This window comes from Phyllostomus hastatus, unplaced genomic scaffold (genome assembly GCF_019186645.2).
Source record: "Phyllostomus hastatus isolate PE091 unplaced genomic scaffold, TTU_PhHast_1.1 phas_scaffold_317, whole genome shotgun sequence".
In the NCBI taxonomy this organism is placed as follows: domain Eukaryota; kingdom Metazoa; phylum Chordata; class Mammalia; order Chiroptera; family Phyllostomidae; genus Phyllostomus; species Phyllostomus hastatus.
In genome coordinates this window covers 25,769,465-25,788,909 of record NW_025334023.1, presented here as the reverse complement: position 1 = coordinate 25,788,909, position 19,445 = coordinate 25,769,465, and the positions used below count along the sequence as shown (strand labels likewise).

General features: G+C 42.2%; 2 protein-coding genes across 7 annotated transcripts in view; both read right to left on the bottom strand.

Moving 5' to 3' along the window:
• The window catches only part of MAML2 (mastermind like transcriptional coactivator 2), a 345,125-nt gene extending 329,748 nt beyond the window's left edge, over positions 1-15,377 (bottom strand). The window contains exon 1 of the mRNA XM_045818071.1: positions 13,564-15,377. Within this exon, the coding sequence (XP_045674027.1) occupies positions 13,564-14,076 (513 nt within the window). The 5' untranslated portion in view covers positions 14,077-15,377. The remainder of the gene's footprint in view (positions 1-13,563) is intronic.
• A 2,983-nt stretch (positions 15,378-18,360) lies between these two features.
• The window catches only part of CCDC82 (coiled-coil domain containing 82), a 33,097-nt gene continuing 32,012 nt past the window's right edge, over positions 18,361-19,445 (bottom strand). For all 6 annotated transcript variants that reach the window (XM_045818008.1, XM_045818012.1, XM_045818009.1 and 3 more), the window contains one exon: positions 18,361-19,438. In XM_045818008.1, the coding sequence (XP_045673964.1) occupies positions 19,370-19,438 (69 nt within the window). In that variant the 3' untranslated portion in view covers positions 18,361-19,369. The remainder of the gene's footprint in view (positions 19,439-19,445) is intronic.

Below are 19,445 nucleotides of genomic sequence, written 5' to 3'. Positions count from 1 at the left end.
CTCAATCACCTGGACTCATGTTGTGAAATCTTTCCTGCACAATTTCAAGAACCCACACGTTACTGGCTGGCCCTAGGCAGATCCGCTCAGGGCCAGGCCCCTGTCCAATAACAGCCGGGGAGGTCTCTCCAAGGAGGTGATATTTGAGCTGAATCCTGTGTGACAAGAATAATCCAGCCAAGCAAAATGCTGAGGAATCCAACACTTTGGGGCTTCAGAAGCAAAGGAGGAATGACTAACCCCAAGGTCATCCTGTTGATGAGCAGTAAAGCTTGGTCTCCTTCACCCCTTTTACCCCAGTGAGCGGATGGTCTCTTTCCTAGTTTCTGCAATGGCATGCTCTTGTTTCTGCAGCAATTTCCTTTAAAACTGATCTTATTTCCCATGTTCTTTAATGCATTTCCTCCTTTTTATTTTGCCTGCAAAGTCACCCATGTGCCCAATGTATGTCTGTACCTGTTAAAAATAATCACCGTCAGCAAAGGCCGTGTGTGTGCATGTGTGTGTGTGTGTGTGTGTGTGTGTGAGGGGGCTTTGGGGTACATTTTCTAAGCAAAAGACAGACCTAATGTATGGGAAAAGAAAGGAAATTTGACTTCCTTTGTCTTCATATTTTTTAAAAGAAAAGCCATGTTTTATAGCCTAATATCAAGACATTTTCCTCTAACAATCCAAAAATCTTAACAGAAGAAAAGCTGAGGAATTTAGAAACTACAGAAAAAAATTCACCATCTCTGTGGCTCTCATCTGACAGACAATAAGGCCGAGTGTGTCTACCCTTTGAAACAAAGTAAAAACGACAACTAGACCAAATGACCCTTTTGGCTTCCTGCTAGTGACATCTTGCTTTGTGAAAGAAAATGCTCTGGGCTGGACTGGAGCCTACGATGTGATCCACAGACTCTAGGAGTCTTAAAGATGCAATTTGAAGAGCTGTGCTCCAACTTAATCAAGAGATAGGGAGGGAGGCGCCTATGCTATCAAAGAAATGCTCTAGATTTACTATTTGCTTGGGTGAATTTTCCTTTATTGGCTTGTTTGGAGCAGATCCTGTGCATTTCTTTTTTCCAGCTCTATTAAATCCCTAAACAGATCTGAGTTTTAAGGGCTTAGAGCTGCCCTTGGGAAATAGGTGATTATACTCTCTGCTTAGGGTTTTAGTGATAAGAAAACAAACAAACAAAAAAGGAGGTGGTAGATTGAATTCCCCTCCTCCAGGCCAATTTCAATTTCTAGGTGACTCTTGTTTCTAGTTCCCCTTTAAAGCAGATACATATTTAAAAAATGAAGTGGTGCCCTGACTGGTGTGGCTTAGTTGATTGGGCATCATCCAGCAAAGCAAAAGGTCATCGGTTCAATTCCTGGTGAGGGCATGTGCTTGGGTCTTTCTGGTCAGGGGGTGCATATGAAAGGCAACCAATCAATGTTTCTCTCTCACAACTGATACTTCCCTCGCTCTCTTTCTCCTTTCCTTCTCCACTCTCTAACGGTGAGTAAATAGAATCTTTAAAACACAAAATAAAGTGGTGACATAAAGTCCCATCCATAAATTAATCATCACTTTTCAATTGTTATGTGCATGTGAAAGATGGACAAATAAACAGATGGAGAGACAGATGTATATAGCAAGAATACTAGTCAATTCCTAAGGAAAGAAAGCTCTACAAGAATATTTTCCTTCCCATTTTACACTTTATATTTCACGTAATTATTTTCCAGGGGGACTCAATTGGGAATCTCTCTACCCACAGAAATGTCACAAGTGGAGTTGCGGCGGGTTGGGGGGGGGTGTGTCTGGAGGGAAAAAATCAGTGTTCCCTCTAAAAAAAATTTGATGAATCAAACTCCAGCCCTGTAACTGTGTTTCCCATACTGGAACCATAAACGTGAACAAGGAGGTTCGGATATGGAGTGATTCGTTCATTACTTCTAAGGAGGGTGTTAAACAATTAAAATGGCTGTGGGCTTTCCCTCCATTACAGCTGGTCCTTGTTCCCAAGATCACTTCAGATCCTCCTTACTAGCACTTGTTTTTAAAAAAACAAAGCATTACCACCCTTGCCACCCTTCCTTCTTTGGATTCCTCCTAACAGATATATTTAAGAAGAGACTGAAATTTGAAGAGCAAAGGAAAAATATCAGGGAATTTATAAAAACTGATCAACTCAGGACGGGCTGCAGAGGTGACCCAAACCACACACCCAGTGAGTGCCCCTTGTTTTTCCCAGAAGGCACACAAGCACCAGGGAGGGATAAGGACTTGACTATGTTGCCCTACCAGTTAGTACAGTAGGAGTAGAGGCCCTTCACCACTGAGTTCCCAAGCCTGTGCTCTTTTACTAGATCACTAATAAGTACAGTAAGTATAATATAATATCTCTATATCACTTTCTCTTTGGTTATTCATGCACTGTGAAATGTAGAGTGGGAAAAAAATGAGGGACTTAGAGTAATTTGCTATCCCACAAGAGTAATCGAGTTTAGAAACACTGCAGTTCAAGACAGAACATGCTTGTTTTTTCCCCTGCATACTGTACTAGCTAGCAAAGTCTTCTGTGACCTAGAAGATCGAATGCAATTACATTGCCCATATATATTTGCTATGCTGTTTGACTCTCCCAAGGGCAGCATAACAGTACAAGGGGAGTGACATCTTTATGAGGTTAACCCTTTTCTGCTTTAAGGGTAGACTACTGAAGGCAGATGTGTTCTCCGGAGCATAACAAGAATGCTGGAAATTTGGTAGTTAGGAGGGATGACAGCACCAGACCGTCACTCAGGAGAAAACAAATAAATTGTTGTCCAGAGGAACACTGGCCTGGGGAAGCCTATGAGAATGTTGATGCCCATGAAGTTGAATGTAAGATGACAAGAGGGTAGAGGGTGGGCTCAAGTTGCAATACAGGGAAAAAAGACAAAGACAAAAGCAAGGAAGCTAATGTTTGTTAAGTTCTACCATGTGTCAGACAACATGGCAGGTTCTTTCATGCATTACCTCGTTTAACCCTCACAACCTTTTGAGATAGTCTCTATTATCATGAAAAGCAGAAAATGAGTCTCAAAGGTGTTAAGTAACAAATCCTGGAGTATCACACTGAAAGAGGTAGGGCCACCTTCCATGCTAAGGTTTTCCAGTTCTGATTCAGTTAACCTTTGCTAAGTTATAAACTACCCCAAAATGTAGTAGCCTAAAACAGTGATGCAATATTTCCCATGAGGCCCTAGGGTGCCCTAGGTTGGCAGGACCATTACTCTGCTGATTTCTCCTTGGCTCACACACTCATATGGTGCACTGAGTTGGAGGGCCAGCTGGGGCAAGGTGGCCTCACTCTCGTGTTGATGTTGGTGCTGATTAGGGGCAGGGGCACCTTACTTCTCTTCATGTGGATGCCCATCCTGCACTTGGCCAGACCAACTTGTTTACATAGTGGTATCAGTGTCCCAAGAGGGCTTGTTCTATTTTTTAACTGCTTTGTGGAGGTATGATTGACATATAAAAAGTGTGCATATTTAACATACACAATTCTGTAAGTTTGGGGATAAGCATGCACCTGTGAAAACATCACCACCAAGACCATAAACACATCCACTACTTCCCAAAGTTTTGTCCTGCTATTATTATTATTGTGGTAAGAACACTTAGCATATGATTTATCCTCTTAACAAATTTTAAGTCTAAGAGAGCTTCTTAAAGCCCATCCTCATAAGTAGCACAATGTCACTTCTGTCACATACTCTTGGTTAAAACAAATCATGAGGCCACTTAAGATCTAAGGGAGTAAATGGCACCTGCTTTTCGCTGGGAGAAGTGGTAAAGTCACATCACAAAGGTATGGAAGGAAACACTGTGACCATTTAAAAACAATCTACCATAGGCTCTAAGCTCCATGCTCTACTAGCAAGGTTTTAATAAAAATCCAAAATTGCCGTTAATTTTCCTTTTATACATTTACAAAAAGTTCTTAGTAAAAGGACTACTTTTTATAACTTGGAATACTTGTCAGAAAACTCAAGTTCTAAGCCTGTCTCTGCTGCAGTGAGATCTGGGAGCATTTTCTTTCAAACAGGCTTTCATTTCTTCATCTATGAGAAAGGGTTTGGTTTGTTTTCTCTCTAAGAGCTGATGCAACTCTATCAATTGATAGAAGAGATTCTTATTGTCAGATCAATATGAACTAGCTTCCTGGGCGATGGGCAGGATGGCCATAACAAACTAGAAATGAGATCACCTCTACTTTGCAACGTACTTCCTTTCATTTCTGTGGTTGCAGAATTTGGAAGGCAGTGAGCAAAGGACACTCATGCCCATCCGTGGTTAAACTCTTTCATGATCCAAGGGCTGCTCTGACCATTTCCATACATTACATGCTGAGTGGGCACAGGTCCTCTAGCATCGTATGAGGGGCTTCGAGACCTGGTTAGACAGAACAGTTCCCCTGCAACACACGTGCCGCACCAGCTTAAGCAGATAGTAGGGGTGAAAAGGTTCTTTAGCGGGTCTCTTCCTGAGGGAAATGCTTAGTTGGAAGCTCTCTCAGAAAGATATTGTTGCCTAGTCTGTGGAAGATCAGGTTCCCAAGGAGAAAACTAATGTTTAATTTAGCACAAAGACAGCTTAGAATCTTTCTCTGGGGGGACTGAGCCTGCAAACAGATCCACATGCAAAGAATCTAGGCGAGAAACGGAAGCTCTTTTTGGTGCAATGGCTAAAGCAACTGGTTGCAAACCTGCTGGTTGTTTCTGTCAGGAGGACCACTGCTCTTTCCTGTTTATTCTTATGTCTGAAGTTTGCATTTTTCAACACTTCTGTGAAACAACCAAATGGAATAGTACCGCTAGCACATACTTTTTTGCTGTCTGGAATTACATGAAACAGTGTGGCAATCAAATGCGCAAGCCTTAGCCGGTTTAGCAAGTATTGGTCCACTTTGATGAATAACAACAACAAAAACCTTAGTCTCTCAAACTTCTTAGCCAGAGAGTATTTTTATTTTTACATAATTCAGACTTCAGAGACCTCCAGAAATGAGCAATGCATGCTTAAGTATGGATTGTCATTCCAAAGACACAGTACGGTACAATTTGTATTCAATTAAGCTACTTCTTTGCACCATGGTTACCACAATTCTAAGAGATTATACTGTGTATCCAAGAGACTCCTGGCAAGTTATTAGCAGTTGCAGCAAACTTTTGCCTTAAGTAAATTTTTTTGAAAACAAAACAAAACAAAACAAAAAAAAACCCTCAAACATGTAATTAACTTTCTATTCAAATCCATCAGAATTACCTGAAGAGAAGTTTGCTGTACAATAAGAAATTCAAGGTGCTGGTCTTCTTCGTGTGGGTGAGAGTTATGAGCAGGCTGAAAAAGACCCACAAATATAACTCAGCCACATTTTCGACAAAAGTGGTTTTAAAATGACAATCTGAACGATCCCATGCTACTCTATAAACCTATCACAATGACTCAGGAAGCAGGGGCACTATAAAAACAATATAAAACAAAACAAATCCCACTTGAGTTTGACTCTACCTTCTCGAAAAGGGGCATGTAAATTCAAATGATGGAGAACAAACAAACAAAATTCTGACTATATTCTTTGCTCTGAGTTAGAAACAGTATATCCATCCTTGCCCAAACATTGCCCACCCAACAAGATCACTGTGATGCTAATCCTGTTGCTCCTTCATAGTAACGTTGTGCTTTTGATTAAGAATTATCATCACTAAAACTGGCTTGGCAGCCTTGGCAATTTTCCTCATGTTTCTTATGGAAAGTCACACTTTAGGAGGCACTGAGCAAAGGCGGGATTCTAAACTGAGAACCACATCGAGGACACATGAAATTTTCAACATGCTGCGGGGGAGAAGGCAAAGGCAGTGGCCTGTTCACTCGCAGTCACTTGCCGTGAGCTAACTGACTCCTGAGCAACCTGAGCCAGGGATCTGGCTTTCAAGAGCATAAATTTAAATCTCCACAGCAGGAAGCTTCTGACTCTGTGACTCTGTGACCAGATTCACTTAAGAATTATTCATCAGTCTGAATTAATAATTCAGTTAAATGGTAAATTTGGGCTATTCAGTTCTTAAGATTCTAAACTCTGAATAGATGGTTTAAATTTCCCATTTACCCACAAAGCCCACACGCCACACTCGCTGGGCAAGTGAATGGAAACCCAGCCTCTATTTTAGAAGTAAAAAGTAAAATAAACACACACTCTGGCCAAATTCTAGATGAGGACTCCTAGAATCCCAGGAATTGAAGAGATAGCCATTGATCCTCTTATCAAGAAGGACACTATTTCACGCATTCTGGGAAATGCTGATCTGGCCCAGATGACATCTCCATATTAAACTGTTCAGGGAAACTGGGTACTTTGATATCCCTGCCATTTATCAAAGAGAAAAGCCACATCCTTCTACAAAGTGTCCCTGACGCACTATAGAGATAGAACCCAGGGCTGGGAAAACCATGAATCTGACTTGAGTACATCCTGTCTCAGATTAATAATAACAGCACCTAAAATTTACCGAACCTCTAGAAGGTAGCATGCAGTTACCTCATTTACTCAATGACCCTAAGTAATTAGTTTTTTACAATTATTCCATTTTGCAGGTGAGGAAACTGAGGCAGGAGAGGTTGACTAACTTAACCAAGAAATATAGTTAGTAAGTGCTAGAGCTCACCCCTGACCGTAGGCTCTTAACTTCTATGCTGCCTTACCTCTTTAACCAGCCAATTTTCACACTTCTCTTTCCAGCCCCACCCACTCTCTTTTTAGACTGTAAATGCTTAGAGGGCAAAACACGTATCTGATTGCCCATCATGGATACAATAATTCTCATAGCTACACAATAATCCTTTATTGAATTCATGGATAATTTCTCCAAACTTTAAAAGCATTCATATCCACAATCTTGATATGAAATGTCAGAACCTTTGCTAAGACCATTAAAACCCATGAAGAACATAGTGTATGTAAGTTCTGTTTGGCCACTTTCATAGCCATTCCTTTGGCAATTGGCTGTGGTAGGACCTGACGCTAGCCTTCCTCAAGCCTTGTGGAGCATGGGTGTACGTCTCTCTTTATCCCCTCTATAAGGAAATGAAACAGCTTTTATTCTTTTGCATCTCTTCCTTAGATTGTGCAGGAAAGGGTGGGAGCTAGCAGCCACGGTAGATGGCCCGCTCACTAGCTATGGTCAGCACCCTGGCAACATGCCTTGAATCAGGGAGTGAAGGAGATGTTGGCTTTTCTCCTCTGCCACCTATTCCATGTGGTACCTTCCCTGTGTCCAAACAGGGGAACCTGGTATTCCAGTAAACTTTGGGGAAAGTAAAAGATCTGTAACACATCTGTATGAAAAAGCAAGCAAGAATAAGTAAACCTCAAAGATTATCTGTACTTTCAGCCTTTCACGAATTTCTGCTTACATTTCTTTTTAAATAAAAACACCTTTTCCAAGTTAGTAAACAAACAAACACATTTGTTGGAAGATCAGTTTACACATTAAGAGAATACCGGGCAGTTCTCTTGGCACTGGGAGGCCTGGTGAACCTAAGCAGACAGGTGGGGTTGGTTCTGCTTCTTTTAGTTTCTCTTTTTGTGTCTAGCTGGTATGCTTTTAAAATCATCTCCTTTTGATGCCAAAGGCCATGTCATGCCATATATAACTCATTGTGAACGGGTGAAGTGTGTAAATAGCAAGGTATTAAGCAGCTCAGGGACCTGAAGATAGGTAACACAGAACACTTAGGCAATGTGCTATGGGAAGAGGCTGCTGGAAGGGAAATATAATACTTGTCTTCAAGTATATGAAAGAGTATTATTGCTTCACAGATGGTGACTCCTCTGAGTCCTTCTTCTCTACCATTTTCCGGGGCTTCTGATTTTACTCTTGCCAGGGCTCCAGACCCTCCAGGAAGAGGATCCTCCTTGTCTGTCCCCTGCACCACTGAAACCCAACCATAAGGTAGTAACACTTCACCCTCTGTCCCCAAACACCTAATGTTCATGCCCATCCACACTTGGTTGCCTCATCCCGCATCTCCACATTGTCTCCCTCCTCACAGGCCCTGCTGGTGGCCCACATTCTTCGTAAAGCTCTTCCTGGCCTGGATCGGAATCTCTCTCCTACCGACTATGAACAGTACCAATGCTTTGAGCACCTGTGTGTCCGACACTAGTACACTGACTGGTTTGCTAAAGAATATTAGCTTTATTTACAGAGGGAAATACTAATGCCCGCAAAGAGTAAAATTATTTCCCCAAGCTCATACAGCTAGTAGGTGTGAAGTAAGGATTTGAACACACTTTGATCTATAAAATCTATGCATTAACTTCTTCCATTTACTATATCTCTAAGCCTCAGTTTACTTTTTTTGTGAAACAGGGCAAAATGTTGCTCACTCACTCACCTGTTTGGGTTTTTTTTTTCTTTTGGTAAGACATTACATAAAATACATAATAAAAATGCCTTGTATATTCTAAGGCTCAATAAGTACTTACTCCTCTCTCTGTCTGATTTTCTATATCAGTTTTGGTCCATTCTACCTAATTAGTACTTTTGCTACTAATACTTTATCGATGTGGTCTTGACTGGCCTACTAGACTGTAAGCAAGCAGGGACTATGTCTTTAGCTGTATTTCTATTCTCCAACAGAGCCTGTTTGAGTACAAGGGAAATCAGCATGAAAATGCATAAGAAAGAATTTAAAATTGTTTTCCTTACACACAGCCCTGCCTATGAACATATACAAGGACAGATTAAAGAACAAGGAAGTGGTAGAATCCACTCAGAAGTGTTTAGCTGCCATGCAGACCAGAACTGGATTTTTTTCTTTTCAAATTTCCTTCTAGGCTTTTTGAGATTAAATTGCAGTGGTAAATACACACAACACCAGTGAAAGCAAAAACTGCTAATCACGGCCACTCTTTTAGTCATATTTCATTGTCATGACCAAGAATGCTTGAAAAGCCATGCTTGTCTCAGTACTCCCAAAAGGTGTGCTGGCATAGGGAAGCCATACAGTACGAAACTTTAAAGCTTAGAAAAATGTGATGGCCATCACATAACAGTGACATTACTTTAAAGAAAGCAGATGACTTCTATAGATAAACACTGACCTAAACAAGCAAGACACCCTGGTTGGCATAATAACATCACTTTGCTGCCGAAAAGAGCCTGCTGTCAATTTCTGAGAAAGGATTGTACCAACTTCTCTCCACTTGAATTCTTTTGCCTTTGTGAAATCTTATAACTGTATTTACTTGAAAGAAGTAGTAGGAAGGTCTTGGATAGATAAGAACTCTCCCTTTATTACTCTGTTCTGGAAAACAGAACAAAAATAGGTCAGTTCTTAAGGAACTGATGGCTGCATATATAAATAATGTAAACACTCCTATCGCTGTCCTGGGGAGAACGTTTATCACACAGACAGCAACAGAAACCAAGACCTGGCCAATAAATTGTTCTGTTCTCAGCCCCCTATTTAGAGCTTTCAAATTTTGAATTGTCGATTGGAAACTTGATTATTATCAGTTAAAAATAACCAGGGAACTCTGGCAATGATTTAACTTGTTTGACTTTCTTAAGCTAACAATTAACATTTTAGACTATTGCTGACAAAATATTTAACTTTCCCATGCCATTGGTGCAAACTACTTTTCTAGTATCCCCCAGGCGCCTGGGTGACACACCTTTTTGAAGCTGCTCAGGTTCACACAGGGGCCTATGAAAGATGTGCATTCAGAGACCCTAAACAGTTCCCCAGCATTGCCCGTGTTAACGAGGGTTTTCTGGGACCTTCAGGAACACTTAAGTACACTGATAACTCAGTCTTATCTTGACAGCGCTGAATTTGAAACACCAATCCCTCTATTTACAATAAGCTGTTTCACCATTTGAACAGACAACTGAAAGCTTAAGTGTACTTTTAATCCCTGGGAAAACGAGTATTATGATTTGTTGTTCAGTAGTTTATTATTAGCGATACTAGTAATAATGCCTTCATTTCTGCAGTGCTTTATTTTTTCCAAAGCTTGTTCGGAAACACACATTCGTTTGCTTCTCTCAACAACCCAGGGCAGTGTTATTGTTCTCTGCGCTTTACAGATGATTGCTAAGTAACTTGTCCTAGGTCGCCCAGCTGGTAGTGATCAAGCAGGCACAGAATCGAGGGTGCAGACTCCTTGTCTGATCTGCTTTCTTTCCTCCACACTACATTAGAGAAAAGATAATCTCTAAAGCCAAAGATGACTTGGAACCACTTATCTGCCCATCCTAGCAACAGTGGATGCAACAGAAAAAGAGCTTGTCTCAGGCAAAAGGGAAAGATTAATAATGCACCACGGAAGCTCTAAACCGTACTGTTCCATGGACCAGCAATTATTCAGTTTTACAGTCCATTCAGAGATTCAAACATACTTCACCAGAAAATGATTTAGTGCCTAAAGCCTGCTCCAAGTGGTTAGAAATGCAGATCTGCTTAAAGCCTTACAATCCGGGCCCTCTAAAAGGCTCTGCTCCGACAGTCCTTGCAGCAATGGGGCTTCCCCTGAACTTGTACTTGAGCTAAATGAAGAAACTGGCTGAGTAAGGGCTGCTGAATTAGGCTCTCAATGTGGACGGAATTAGAACTGGCTTGGAGGTAATTCTTGCATTGTTCTTACATCTTAGGCTATTGAAAAAACTCAGACATTATATATTTCTTGCACTGTAACACCCCTCAGAGTCAACACTATCCTATGGAACAGAAGTTTCCCTTTCACCCTCATTCAAATATTCCCAATTATATACAAGGCATTGTGCTGGCAGGTATGCAGGATACAGAGCTTTCATCTAAGGACACAGTATGCATTTGATTTGAGATGATCAATATTCTCTGCCTTTCTCCAAAGGATGTTTATGGCCACTTATGGCATACGAATTAACTATGAAAGTGATAGATTCAACATACCCAGAAAGAAATAAATCTGGTTATGGATACAGGAGCAACACAATTAAGAAAGAATTCTGACACTCATTCTGCACAAAAGGCCTCTTTAAATTAATAGTGTTTTTGAAAATAAGAGGAGCCGAGTGAAGTGAGACCTGCAGGTCTAATCGGCTTGGTGAATCACTCCCAAATGCCCAGGCCTCCCTTCGCACACAATGTTATCAGGTCAATACAGTATTTGCATCACCATCTCTCCAGTGCCCAGCTGAGTAACAAAGCACCAAATTTAGAAGCTAAAATGGAGAAGGGAATTTCCAACAACCAAAAGGGGAGTGGTGGGTCACCTCTTACAATCCCACACGTTTTCAATGAAAAGCAACGATTAGAAGGGAAGTGCTCTCTGTACCCCTAACTCACAGGGCCCCTCACATCCTCACTGCATTCAGAGAGGGCAGACTCCTGAGGGGCTGTTTCAGGTGATGGTTGGTGGCTAGGAGAGAGAACACAGATTCCCTTAGACCAGGGTGGTACAGCAGGTACCTTTGGGTTCTGCAGCAGTGAAACCTTCAGTCAGGAAAGGCCAGACACTGTTCTCTCACTTCCTCCCAAGGTGGATATTGCTAACCATAAAGTTACAATGCCACTGAAGTTGGTTTCATTTCGCACCCCCAAACCCCCCAGTTAAAAAAAGGCAGCCTCATCTTACTTCCAAGCTGGGGAAAAGCAAAAACCAAAAGAACAAGGTCATGAGCAGGCATGCCACCTTCCTTGCGAAGGCTAGGATGTGACGCCCACATCCAGTGTTGGCACCCAGGACAGAGATCAGTCTTCTCCACTGAGAGGGCTGGGCACCTTGCTCCTGCATCACCCCCAGAAACACTTACCAGGAGACTTGTGAGGCGCACAATACCACATTACTGGGAGACTTGCAGGCAGATTATAAATTTACTGGGGACAATCAAGGCATTTAGATACTTTTGGCTACAGATGCCAGTGACATACACGTGCAGCCAAACCTCATTCTTCTCAAAATTCGCCATTTGAGTGACTCTTGACCCACCCCCTTCACCTCACCACTTCACCTTCACAAAACAAACTCCCCTTGCTCTCTCTCTCTGACGGGATTCTGGGCAGAGGTGGGGATAGAGCAGGTGGACAGGAAAGGAACTTAGTTCTTGAAGCTCTAATATAACCCCACAAACTAATTTTATTCAAGGATAAAACAGCAAACACTCCGCAGTTTAACTGTTAGCTGTTATTTTTCATCTGGAGTCAGTGCCAGGAAGTTGCAGTTCCAGGCATCCCAAGCAAGAAGTGTGTGTGGTGGTGGTGGTGGGGCACCCTCCTAGTCCCCAGAGTTTCTGGAAACTTCATCCCCACAGAACCAGACCAGGGATAATGAGGAGCCACAAAGAAGCATCCTAAGGACTGGTCTGCATGGTATCCTCCCCCTAGAGCTCCTTTTCGAACTCCTTTGGAGAAGTTGGACACAGTGCCCTGCTTCCTTTGGGATTTTAGAGTACTTTTCAGCTTGCCGGGCTATTTCCTGTTGCTGACTTTCATTAGGGCTGACTTGGGCAAACTGAGCTGTGCTGTGAGCAGACACAGGACTTCAGAAGCCCCAGAACTCAAAAATGGAGGAAGCTTGCAGGCTGCTGGGCTGCAGGGCAAGGCTCCACCTTCGCCTCAGAGGCCACTGGCCCCACAGCTTCAGAGGAAGGCGGGAAGCCCGCACACGCAGGCAAGCTGTCACCTGACCAGGACTGGCATCAAGGATCAAGGGATACTCCCTCTGGGATGGGGTGTGTCTGTGCCTCTGGGGAAGAACTTCTAGTCAGAAACTTAATCAGAACTTTCAAGTTTGATGTCCTGTCACCAGAAGTGGCTGAAGACAAGGTACTTCCTAGGGTGATAGCATGTCAATAGCTCCTTTGTGCCTGCCCTCTTTAACGAATGCAGTAATTTGGCGCTCACTGTAGTGTCTGTGAAAAAACTGCTAGATGGGAGAGAGAACTGGGGAAACCTATAGAAAATTAGGGAGTATGTCTCTTAAAAATATTCCTTCACTGGTCTGGGATATTTCCCTCCAAATTTTGTTTTTTCCTGAGGGGACACTCAGGGAACTTCTCTGTGCTGCATATCAGCAGTTGAGTTCTCTCAACCCAAGGAGAATGGGAAATGGGACAAGAAGGAAAAGGCTTTGATAAAGGTCGCATCGACTGTTTTCAGGCTGAAGAATGGCTTGTCGGGCCTAATTAGGGCTGGCTAGCCAAAGCAGGGGTACCCTTGAGACCTGGCCTTCCTCAGAGGCTCAGACCTTGCCAGATTGTAGTCACCTCTTCTACAAGCTGTGGACCTCAGAGAGCCTCTGGAAAACCACTCAGGCTTCTTACCACTTAAGAAATACCCTACACATGGAGGAAAACCCGTGCATGAGCACCAGCAGAACTTGATAAGGAAGACTATATGCCACACAGATAGCACAACCAATGGCCTTTGAGGCAGTCAGGTGACATCTTGGCCCCTTTCACTGCTGTCCACTCCACATCAGGCCAAGGCAAGCTCTACCCTCACAAAAGGCCACACGGTCACAGCCAGAATCATGAGAAAACCAGGAGTCTTACCGCAATCAGGGCTGAGTTCCTCTGGTCTCCTGGGGTTGAAGCTGGTGGTTGCTGCTCTCCATCGATCCCACTACCACCACCACTATTGCTACTGTTCAGCAGGTGCTGCTGGTGGTGATGGTGATAGTCTGGTGGGGGTGGTGGGGCTGCTGTCGCTGACGCTTGGGAAGCTATAGGCGGGGCAGCAGGGGGCGGTGGAGGGGCTGCAGTGGTGGTAGCAGCCGCAGTGGCCTTGGTGTGTTTGCCAGTCTTCCTTGCCCCCTGGCCATGCTGGACAAGGCTCAGGAGCTGCAAGGTGCTCTCTCTCTCCCGGTCTGAGCTCTCAGCTCTACCACGTTCATAGCGTCCTTCACAGCTCAGGTGGTGCTGGCGGCAGACGGCGATCCGAGCCCGGAGGCGCTCCACAATAGCACTGTGCACTCTTGGGGTGACTGAACCCCCTCCAGGGAGCCCCGCCCCAGGGGCCCCTCCTAGCCCTCCTGTGGGGGCCTGTGGGGGCGCTGTGTCCCCCATCTTGGTGGACACAATGATTGCTGCCTCTGGGATGGTGAGGTGGAAGGAGGCTACTGCTGGCTATTGCAGGAAAATCTGTTTTGACAATGTGAGCTCAGTGTTCAGGGCCACATGAATAGAGGTCTTCAGAGGTTGGGGGTGCGGTGGAGGAGGTGTGGGGGAGGGGTGTTGGTAGAAAGAGGATGAGGAACACGAATAGAAACCAATTGCAGAGGATAAGTTGGAAACGAACTCTGATCAACTTACTCGAATTGCATTTGACAGCTCTAGAGAAGTTGGACAGAGTTGGCGGGGTCCCCCCACCCCCACCAAGCTGACGAGAGCCACTAGGTACTGTGTCAACCTACAATGTGGGGGTTAGAGCAAGAATTCAGGGATTGTCAAGCCAGAGACAGAAAGAGCCAGCAAAGGGAATTGAGAGAGGTATTAATAGAGAGCTGGACTCCCCCTCACCTAGTTGTTTCAGAAATTCTTTACGGAGATGTTTCTGTTGAGAAACGCATTGCTACCCGGTCTATGTAACCCGCAGCCTTTACTTTTCCTCAGGTTAAAAAATAAGTGCTGTTTTAGAAGGTTTTTGAAGTCAGTGTTGAAAACACAAAAATCAAGAGAGACTGTCTTTTGGCTTTTAATTTCTCCTCCCTTTCCCTTCGTTCCGGTGTTTTCTCCTCTTTGGGGACAGTGGGATGTCTTCTCCCAAAAGAGGGAGACGGCTTCTCAATTGTTAACAATGTCAGTAACTGGACTTTTGGACCATGCTTTTCTCTTCAGCTAATCCAATCACCGGTGAAATCCTCATTCCTTCTGTTTCCTAGCCTTAAATGAAGGCAGTCTGAAGTCACTAGCCACTGAGAAAGATCCTTCAACACATTTCCCCCCTCCCGCTTACGTTTCTATTCCTCACCCCCAGCTCTATTCTAATACAGTATCAAGAGAGACAAACTCTTCCGAGAGTAATTTACAAACGATGGTCAAACTTACAAACTTCCAGCAAATTTCACCGAGTCACGTCCAGACACTTTTCTGTCCACTTTTGTACATTCCATCCCAGCCAGTGGATCTGAGGGTCTGGACTCGCAATAAGCAATGTGCTTCTATCTCTTGTATTGCTCCGCTTTATAGATGGGGGAAAAAAGTAGCTTGTATTTTCCTTTCTCTTTCCCGTCTGTTGTTAGCCGCTTTGCTGACCACTGGCTCCACTGCCCCGAGTCACGGCGATACACAGGCTTTCATTGTGCTCGGATAGGAGAGGGAGAGAAAGAGAGAGAGTGAGACAGAGAGGGAGAAAGAGAGAGCCAGCAAGCTGCAGATGGGGTGGGGGGCAGGGGGGCGGAGGGGAGGGCGAGCGTATCCGGGGCTCCCTGGTGGAAGGCTGGTGCCACTGCACGAGTGAGTAATTGCAGCCAGGCACCGGGGAAAGGGGAACGCAGAGGGCCTCCCAGTGGCTAAAAAGGTAAATCCCAAAGCCTGTGCATCTCCCCAGCGCTGGCTTAGCTCAGCCTCAGCCTCCACAGAAGGGGCAAGGCGGGGGAAATCCCCCAACTTCTGCACAACCACTTCATCAGCTGTAAATATTTAAGAAATCCCCAGCCAGGGAATGTATTTTCCCTTTCAGACCTACATTACGCACCTCCTGAGGATATCATTTTCATTTTTCAATATGTTGTAAACGATACCACTAAGCGCCCTAGCGAGAGCTGGGTGAGCACTGAAGAAATGTTCATTAGTAGACTGTATGAGAGTGTGCGCGTGTTGGGAATGGGGAGAGGGGGGTGGACAGGAGAGGAAATCACATTCATAGCTCCTGGGAGGCAGGTGTCTCTGGACCTGGGTGATCACAAGTAAATCAAGAGTGACAAAATATTTTACGATGAAATTACCAATACTAGTCCTAGAAAAGAAAAAAAGTTTGCTTTTTTGTTGTTGTTGTTGAAAATGCAAGATTGCCAGTGACAAAATAAATGCAAGCTCTAAGGTCTCCATGGCTACCTGGTTTACACGTGTCAGGAAGGAGGAAAATCAATACATAAGCAGATGAGTTTCAAGAAGTTTTAAGAACACAAACCAAATCCATCTCTCACACAGACTGATGTCTCTCATCTTCAGATGATCCTGTCTTTAAGATCCCGAACTATATATTGAATTCTGCTTGGCACTATTAATTATGGAGAATAAATTAGGGGTAGCACAGTATTGAGATAATCAGGTCCATAAGTGCTGTAACTGTGTATGTCATTGGAAGTCACTGGATTTGAGGTCTCAAGCAATGGTACTTTAATTCAAACCAACTTTGGTATCTCAGTAACACAGTTTGGCTTCAAAGTGAGCTATGAATAGAAATGAGTGGGTAAAATCAATGCAAACATTTTGAGACAATTTATTTGCAATATTAATTTCAGGTAAGCTGGCCTAAGCTGTTCATTTTATTTTCACAAATCTGGTAAGGTTAATTTGGAATTGAGGACAAGTACATCCTGATGGAATAGAACTTTTATACTTTTCATTGCAACATGCTTCTATCTGTCCCTCCCCAGGCTAAGTTCCTCACCACTCATGCAGAGAAAGGCAAAAATATACCTTGGTTACGTATGCAAATTTGAATGAGAACTCTCTCAGGAGGTGTCATTAAAAAGTGAAGTAGTTCTGATCATTTTATATTTGATTTTTAAAAAGTCATATTACATATTACCTTTTCTATTACTATGGGTACTTTATATTCAGCAGTCATACTTGATGAGAATAAATGCAGTATTTAAATTTAAAACTTATTGTTCACTCTAGTCATGCAGTAGTGTGGATTTTGATTAACATGGAGTCCTTGACCAAATCTGCTATTCCTAAATGGTATCGACTTCGATTTCTACACCTAGACAGGGACATCTTACAAACTTGTCAAGCAAGGTTTTAATAAATTTTCATATTATATTCCAGTGATTTAGGACCCTTCTTTATAATGTCTTTTGTACACATTTACCCTTTATAGCCATTTAATTTCAAGCTGACATCATCAACCACACCTTCATTTCTATTCACATGTTACTATTTATTTACGATCACTGTTCTAGGCATAGCCCCTTAGCATATATCCCCCTTAACATACAGACAGTCTGAAGAGATAGGTATTATTAAGCTCATTTATAAATGAGGGAATTGAGGTTCATCAAAATTAAACTACTTGCTCCAGTACATGTAACTGGGAGATAACAAACAAGGACCTAAACCCAAGACTGATTTCAAACCTATGCTTTCTTAGCCACTGGGCTACAGCTTCGATATCACAGGAAAGCCAGACTATTCCCCAAATAGCTCAAAGGCTGCAATTACATCTCAATCAACATGCTGGAGTAGAAGCAAGTCCAGTAATACCACCAAGAAATGAGTGGTGAATTGAACCACTTACCTGAATATGAGAACAGACAAGTTGAGGAAAAATTGGTCAATTATTTTCAACTCTCCATAAAATAAAAAATATTTTCCTTGTTTTCTCCTTTTCATGAGGCTTTCCCCTCTCTTATAACCCTAAAGCTTCTGTAAAGCCTTGTGCATTCTTTCAAGCATTATGTCCCTTTCACTTGTCTGTTTGTCTTTCTCATCATATCTACTACTCATAGCTACTGAACACCAAAGCACCTAACACTATAGCAATGAATGCCCAGATCTAAAAAGTTCACAGATGTGTAGATTTGTAAGTTCACAAACTATTTTTTAGTGCTGTACCAATGATATAGATGATAAAAATCATACTATATGTCCTAATGCCTGTAAAAGTTAGTTCTATTTTTCAACATGTTTTTTTTAATAGACTTCTTGCTTTTGGCCTCCTGATCTATACTAATTCTCATTTCCTAACAGTCTGTCTCTTTTTCATTCTTTGGTGTTACCATGTAGGCCTCTTGTATTCTCTCTCCAAACACCCACTGAAGAAGCTTGCTCATTTGCCATGACCTCAGACATCAGCAATAAGGCATGGACACCTCACATGAAACATCAGCATCAGTATTTTCACCACTTTGTGAGCTTTTGCTACTTTTTTAATTTACAATAATAGGAATAACTTCAGAAAATTAATCTCAAAGTATTAATATTAATTTGATGATTCAATAAAATGTAGCTTTTGGTGTATGCACATACATGAAGTCCAAGAAGTGTACTATATAATAGATGAATCCAGGTTCAACCAACATTTGTAGTAAGAAACAAGTACCTAAAATTCCACACTAAAATAGATCCTGCTAGAACACCACTTTTAGGAATTAAAGGTACAGAATACACAGGGTCCATTTGTTCACTCTGAAGCCATTTTACTTTATTATGAGACAATTTAGATGTGCAAAGCAATGAAGATGCCAAAATATATGCTTTTTTATTTAGGGACTTTGTTATTATTGATTTTAGAGAGAGGAAGGGAGAGAGAGTGCACGAGAGAGTGATCAATTTGTTGTCCCACTTATTTATGCGTTCATTGGTTGCTTCTTACATGTGCCCTGACTGGGGATAGAACAACCTTTGAGTATGGGGGTGATGCTCTAACCAACTGAGCTACCTGGTCAGGGTCAAAATATGCTTTTAAACTACTTTTGGCTGAATCTATCTCTCTGAGATTTTCTGATTCTAACATAAATACTTACATGGAAAAATTATGGATAAAGATAAAATACATCTTAATCGTTAACATACAGACAAAATTGAACAGAAGAAGAAAACATTGTGAAGCATGAAACACATGTTATGAAATTATTCCTGAAGTGACAGTGAATACTCTGCAGGCCTGAAATCTGCTTTATTTGGACTGGGTAAACCACAGCCTGATTCTGAGCAAGGGCACTGAACTGAACAACAAAGTGAGGTTTCTGCCATGGCCCACTGATTTAAATGATAGTAGTAAAAAAATTTATTAGTGAAGACACACTAATAAATCGATATAGGCAGGGATTCAGCAATAAATACACATCAATGATGGTCTATGTACATTTTAAAAATACAGTATTTTTCTACTAAAGTGACAGGACATGAATGGCTATTCACATGGTAATCATCTGTCGTAAAGGTATTGTTATATAACTTCAAAACACACTTAAAATTATTAAGCTTATGTTCTCTATGTACAGCAGATGAAAAGTTTTATTAGACTGTAGAGTGCCACTTCATGGAAATTAAGGTGAACATGTTTTAAACAAGATATTTTGCCATGAAGACATACATACAATATATAAATGTTACATGATACAGAGCAACAAAAGTCATGATCTTCACATTTACAGGAATTTATAAAATCTTCTCTGAAGGAAATGTGTTACAATTCAAACTTCTCATCTTGAAAGTAATCCGCATCATTGAGATATTCTTGAAGTTGACCATATCTCTGTGTA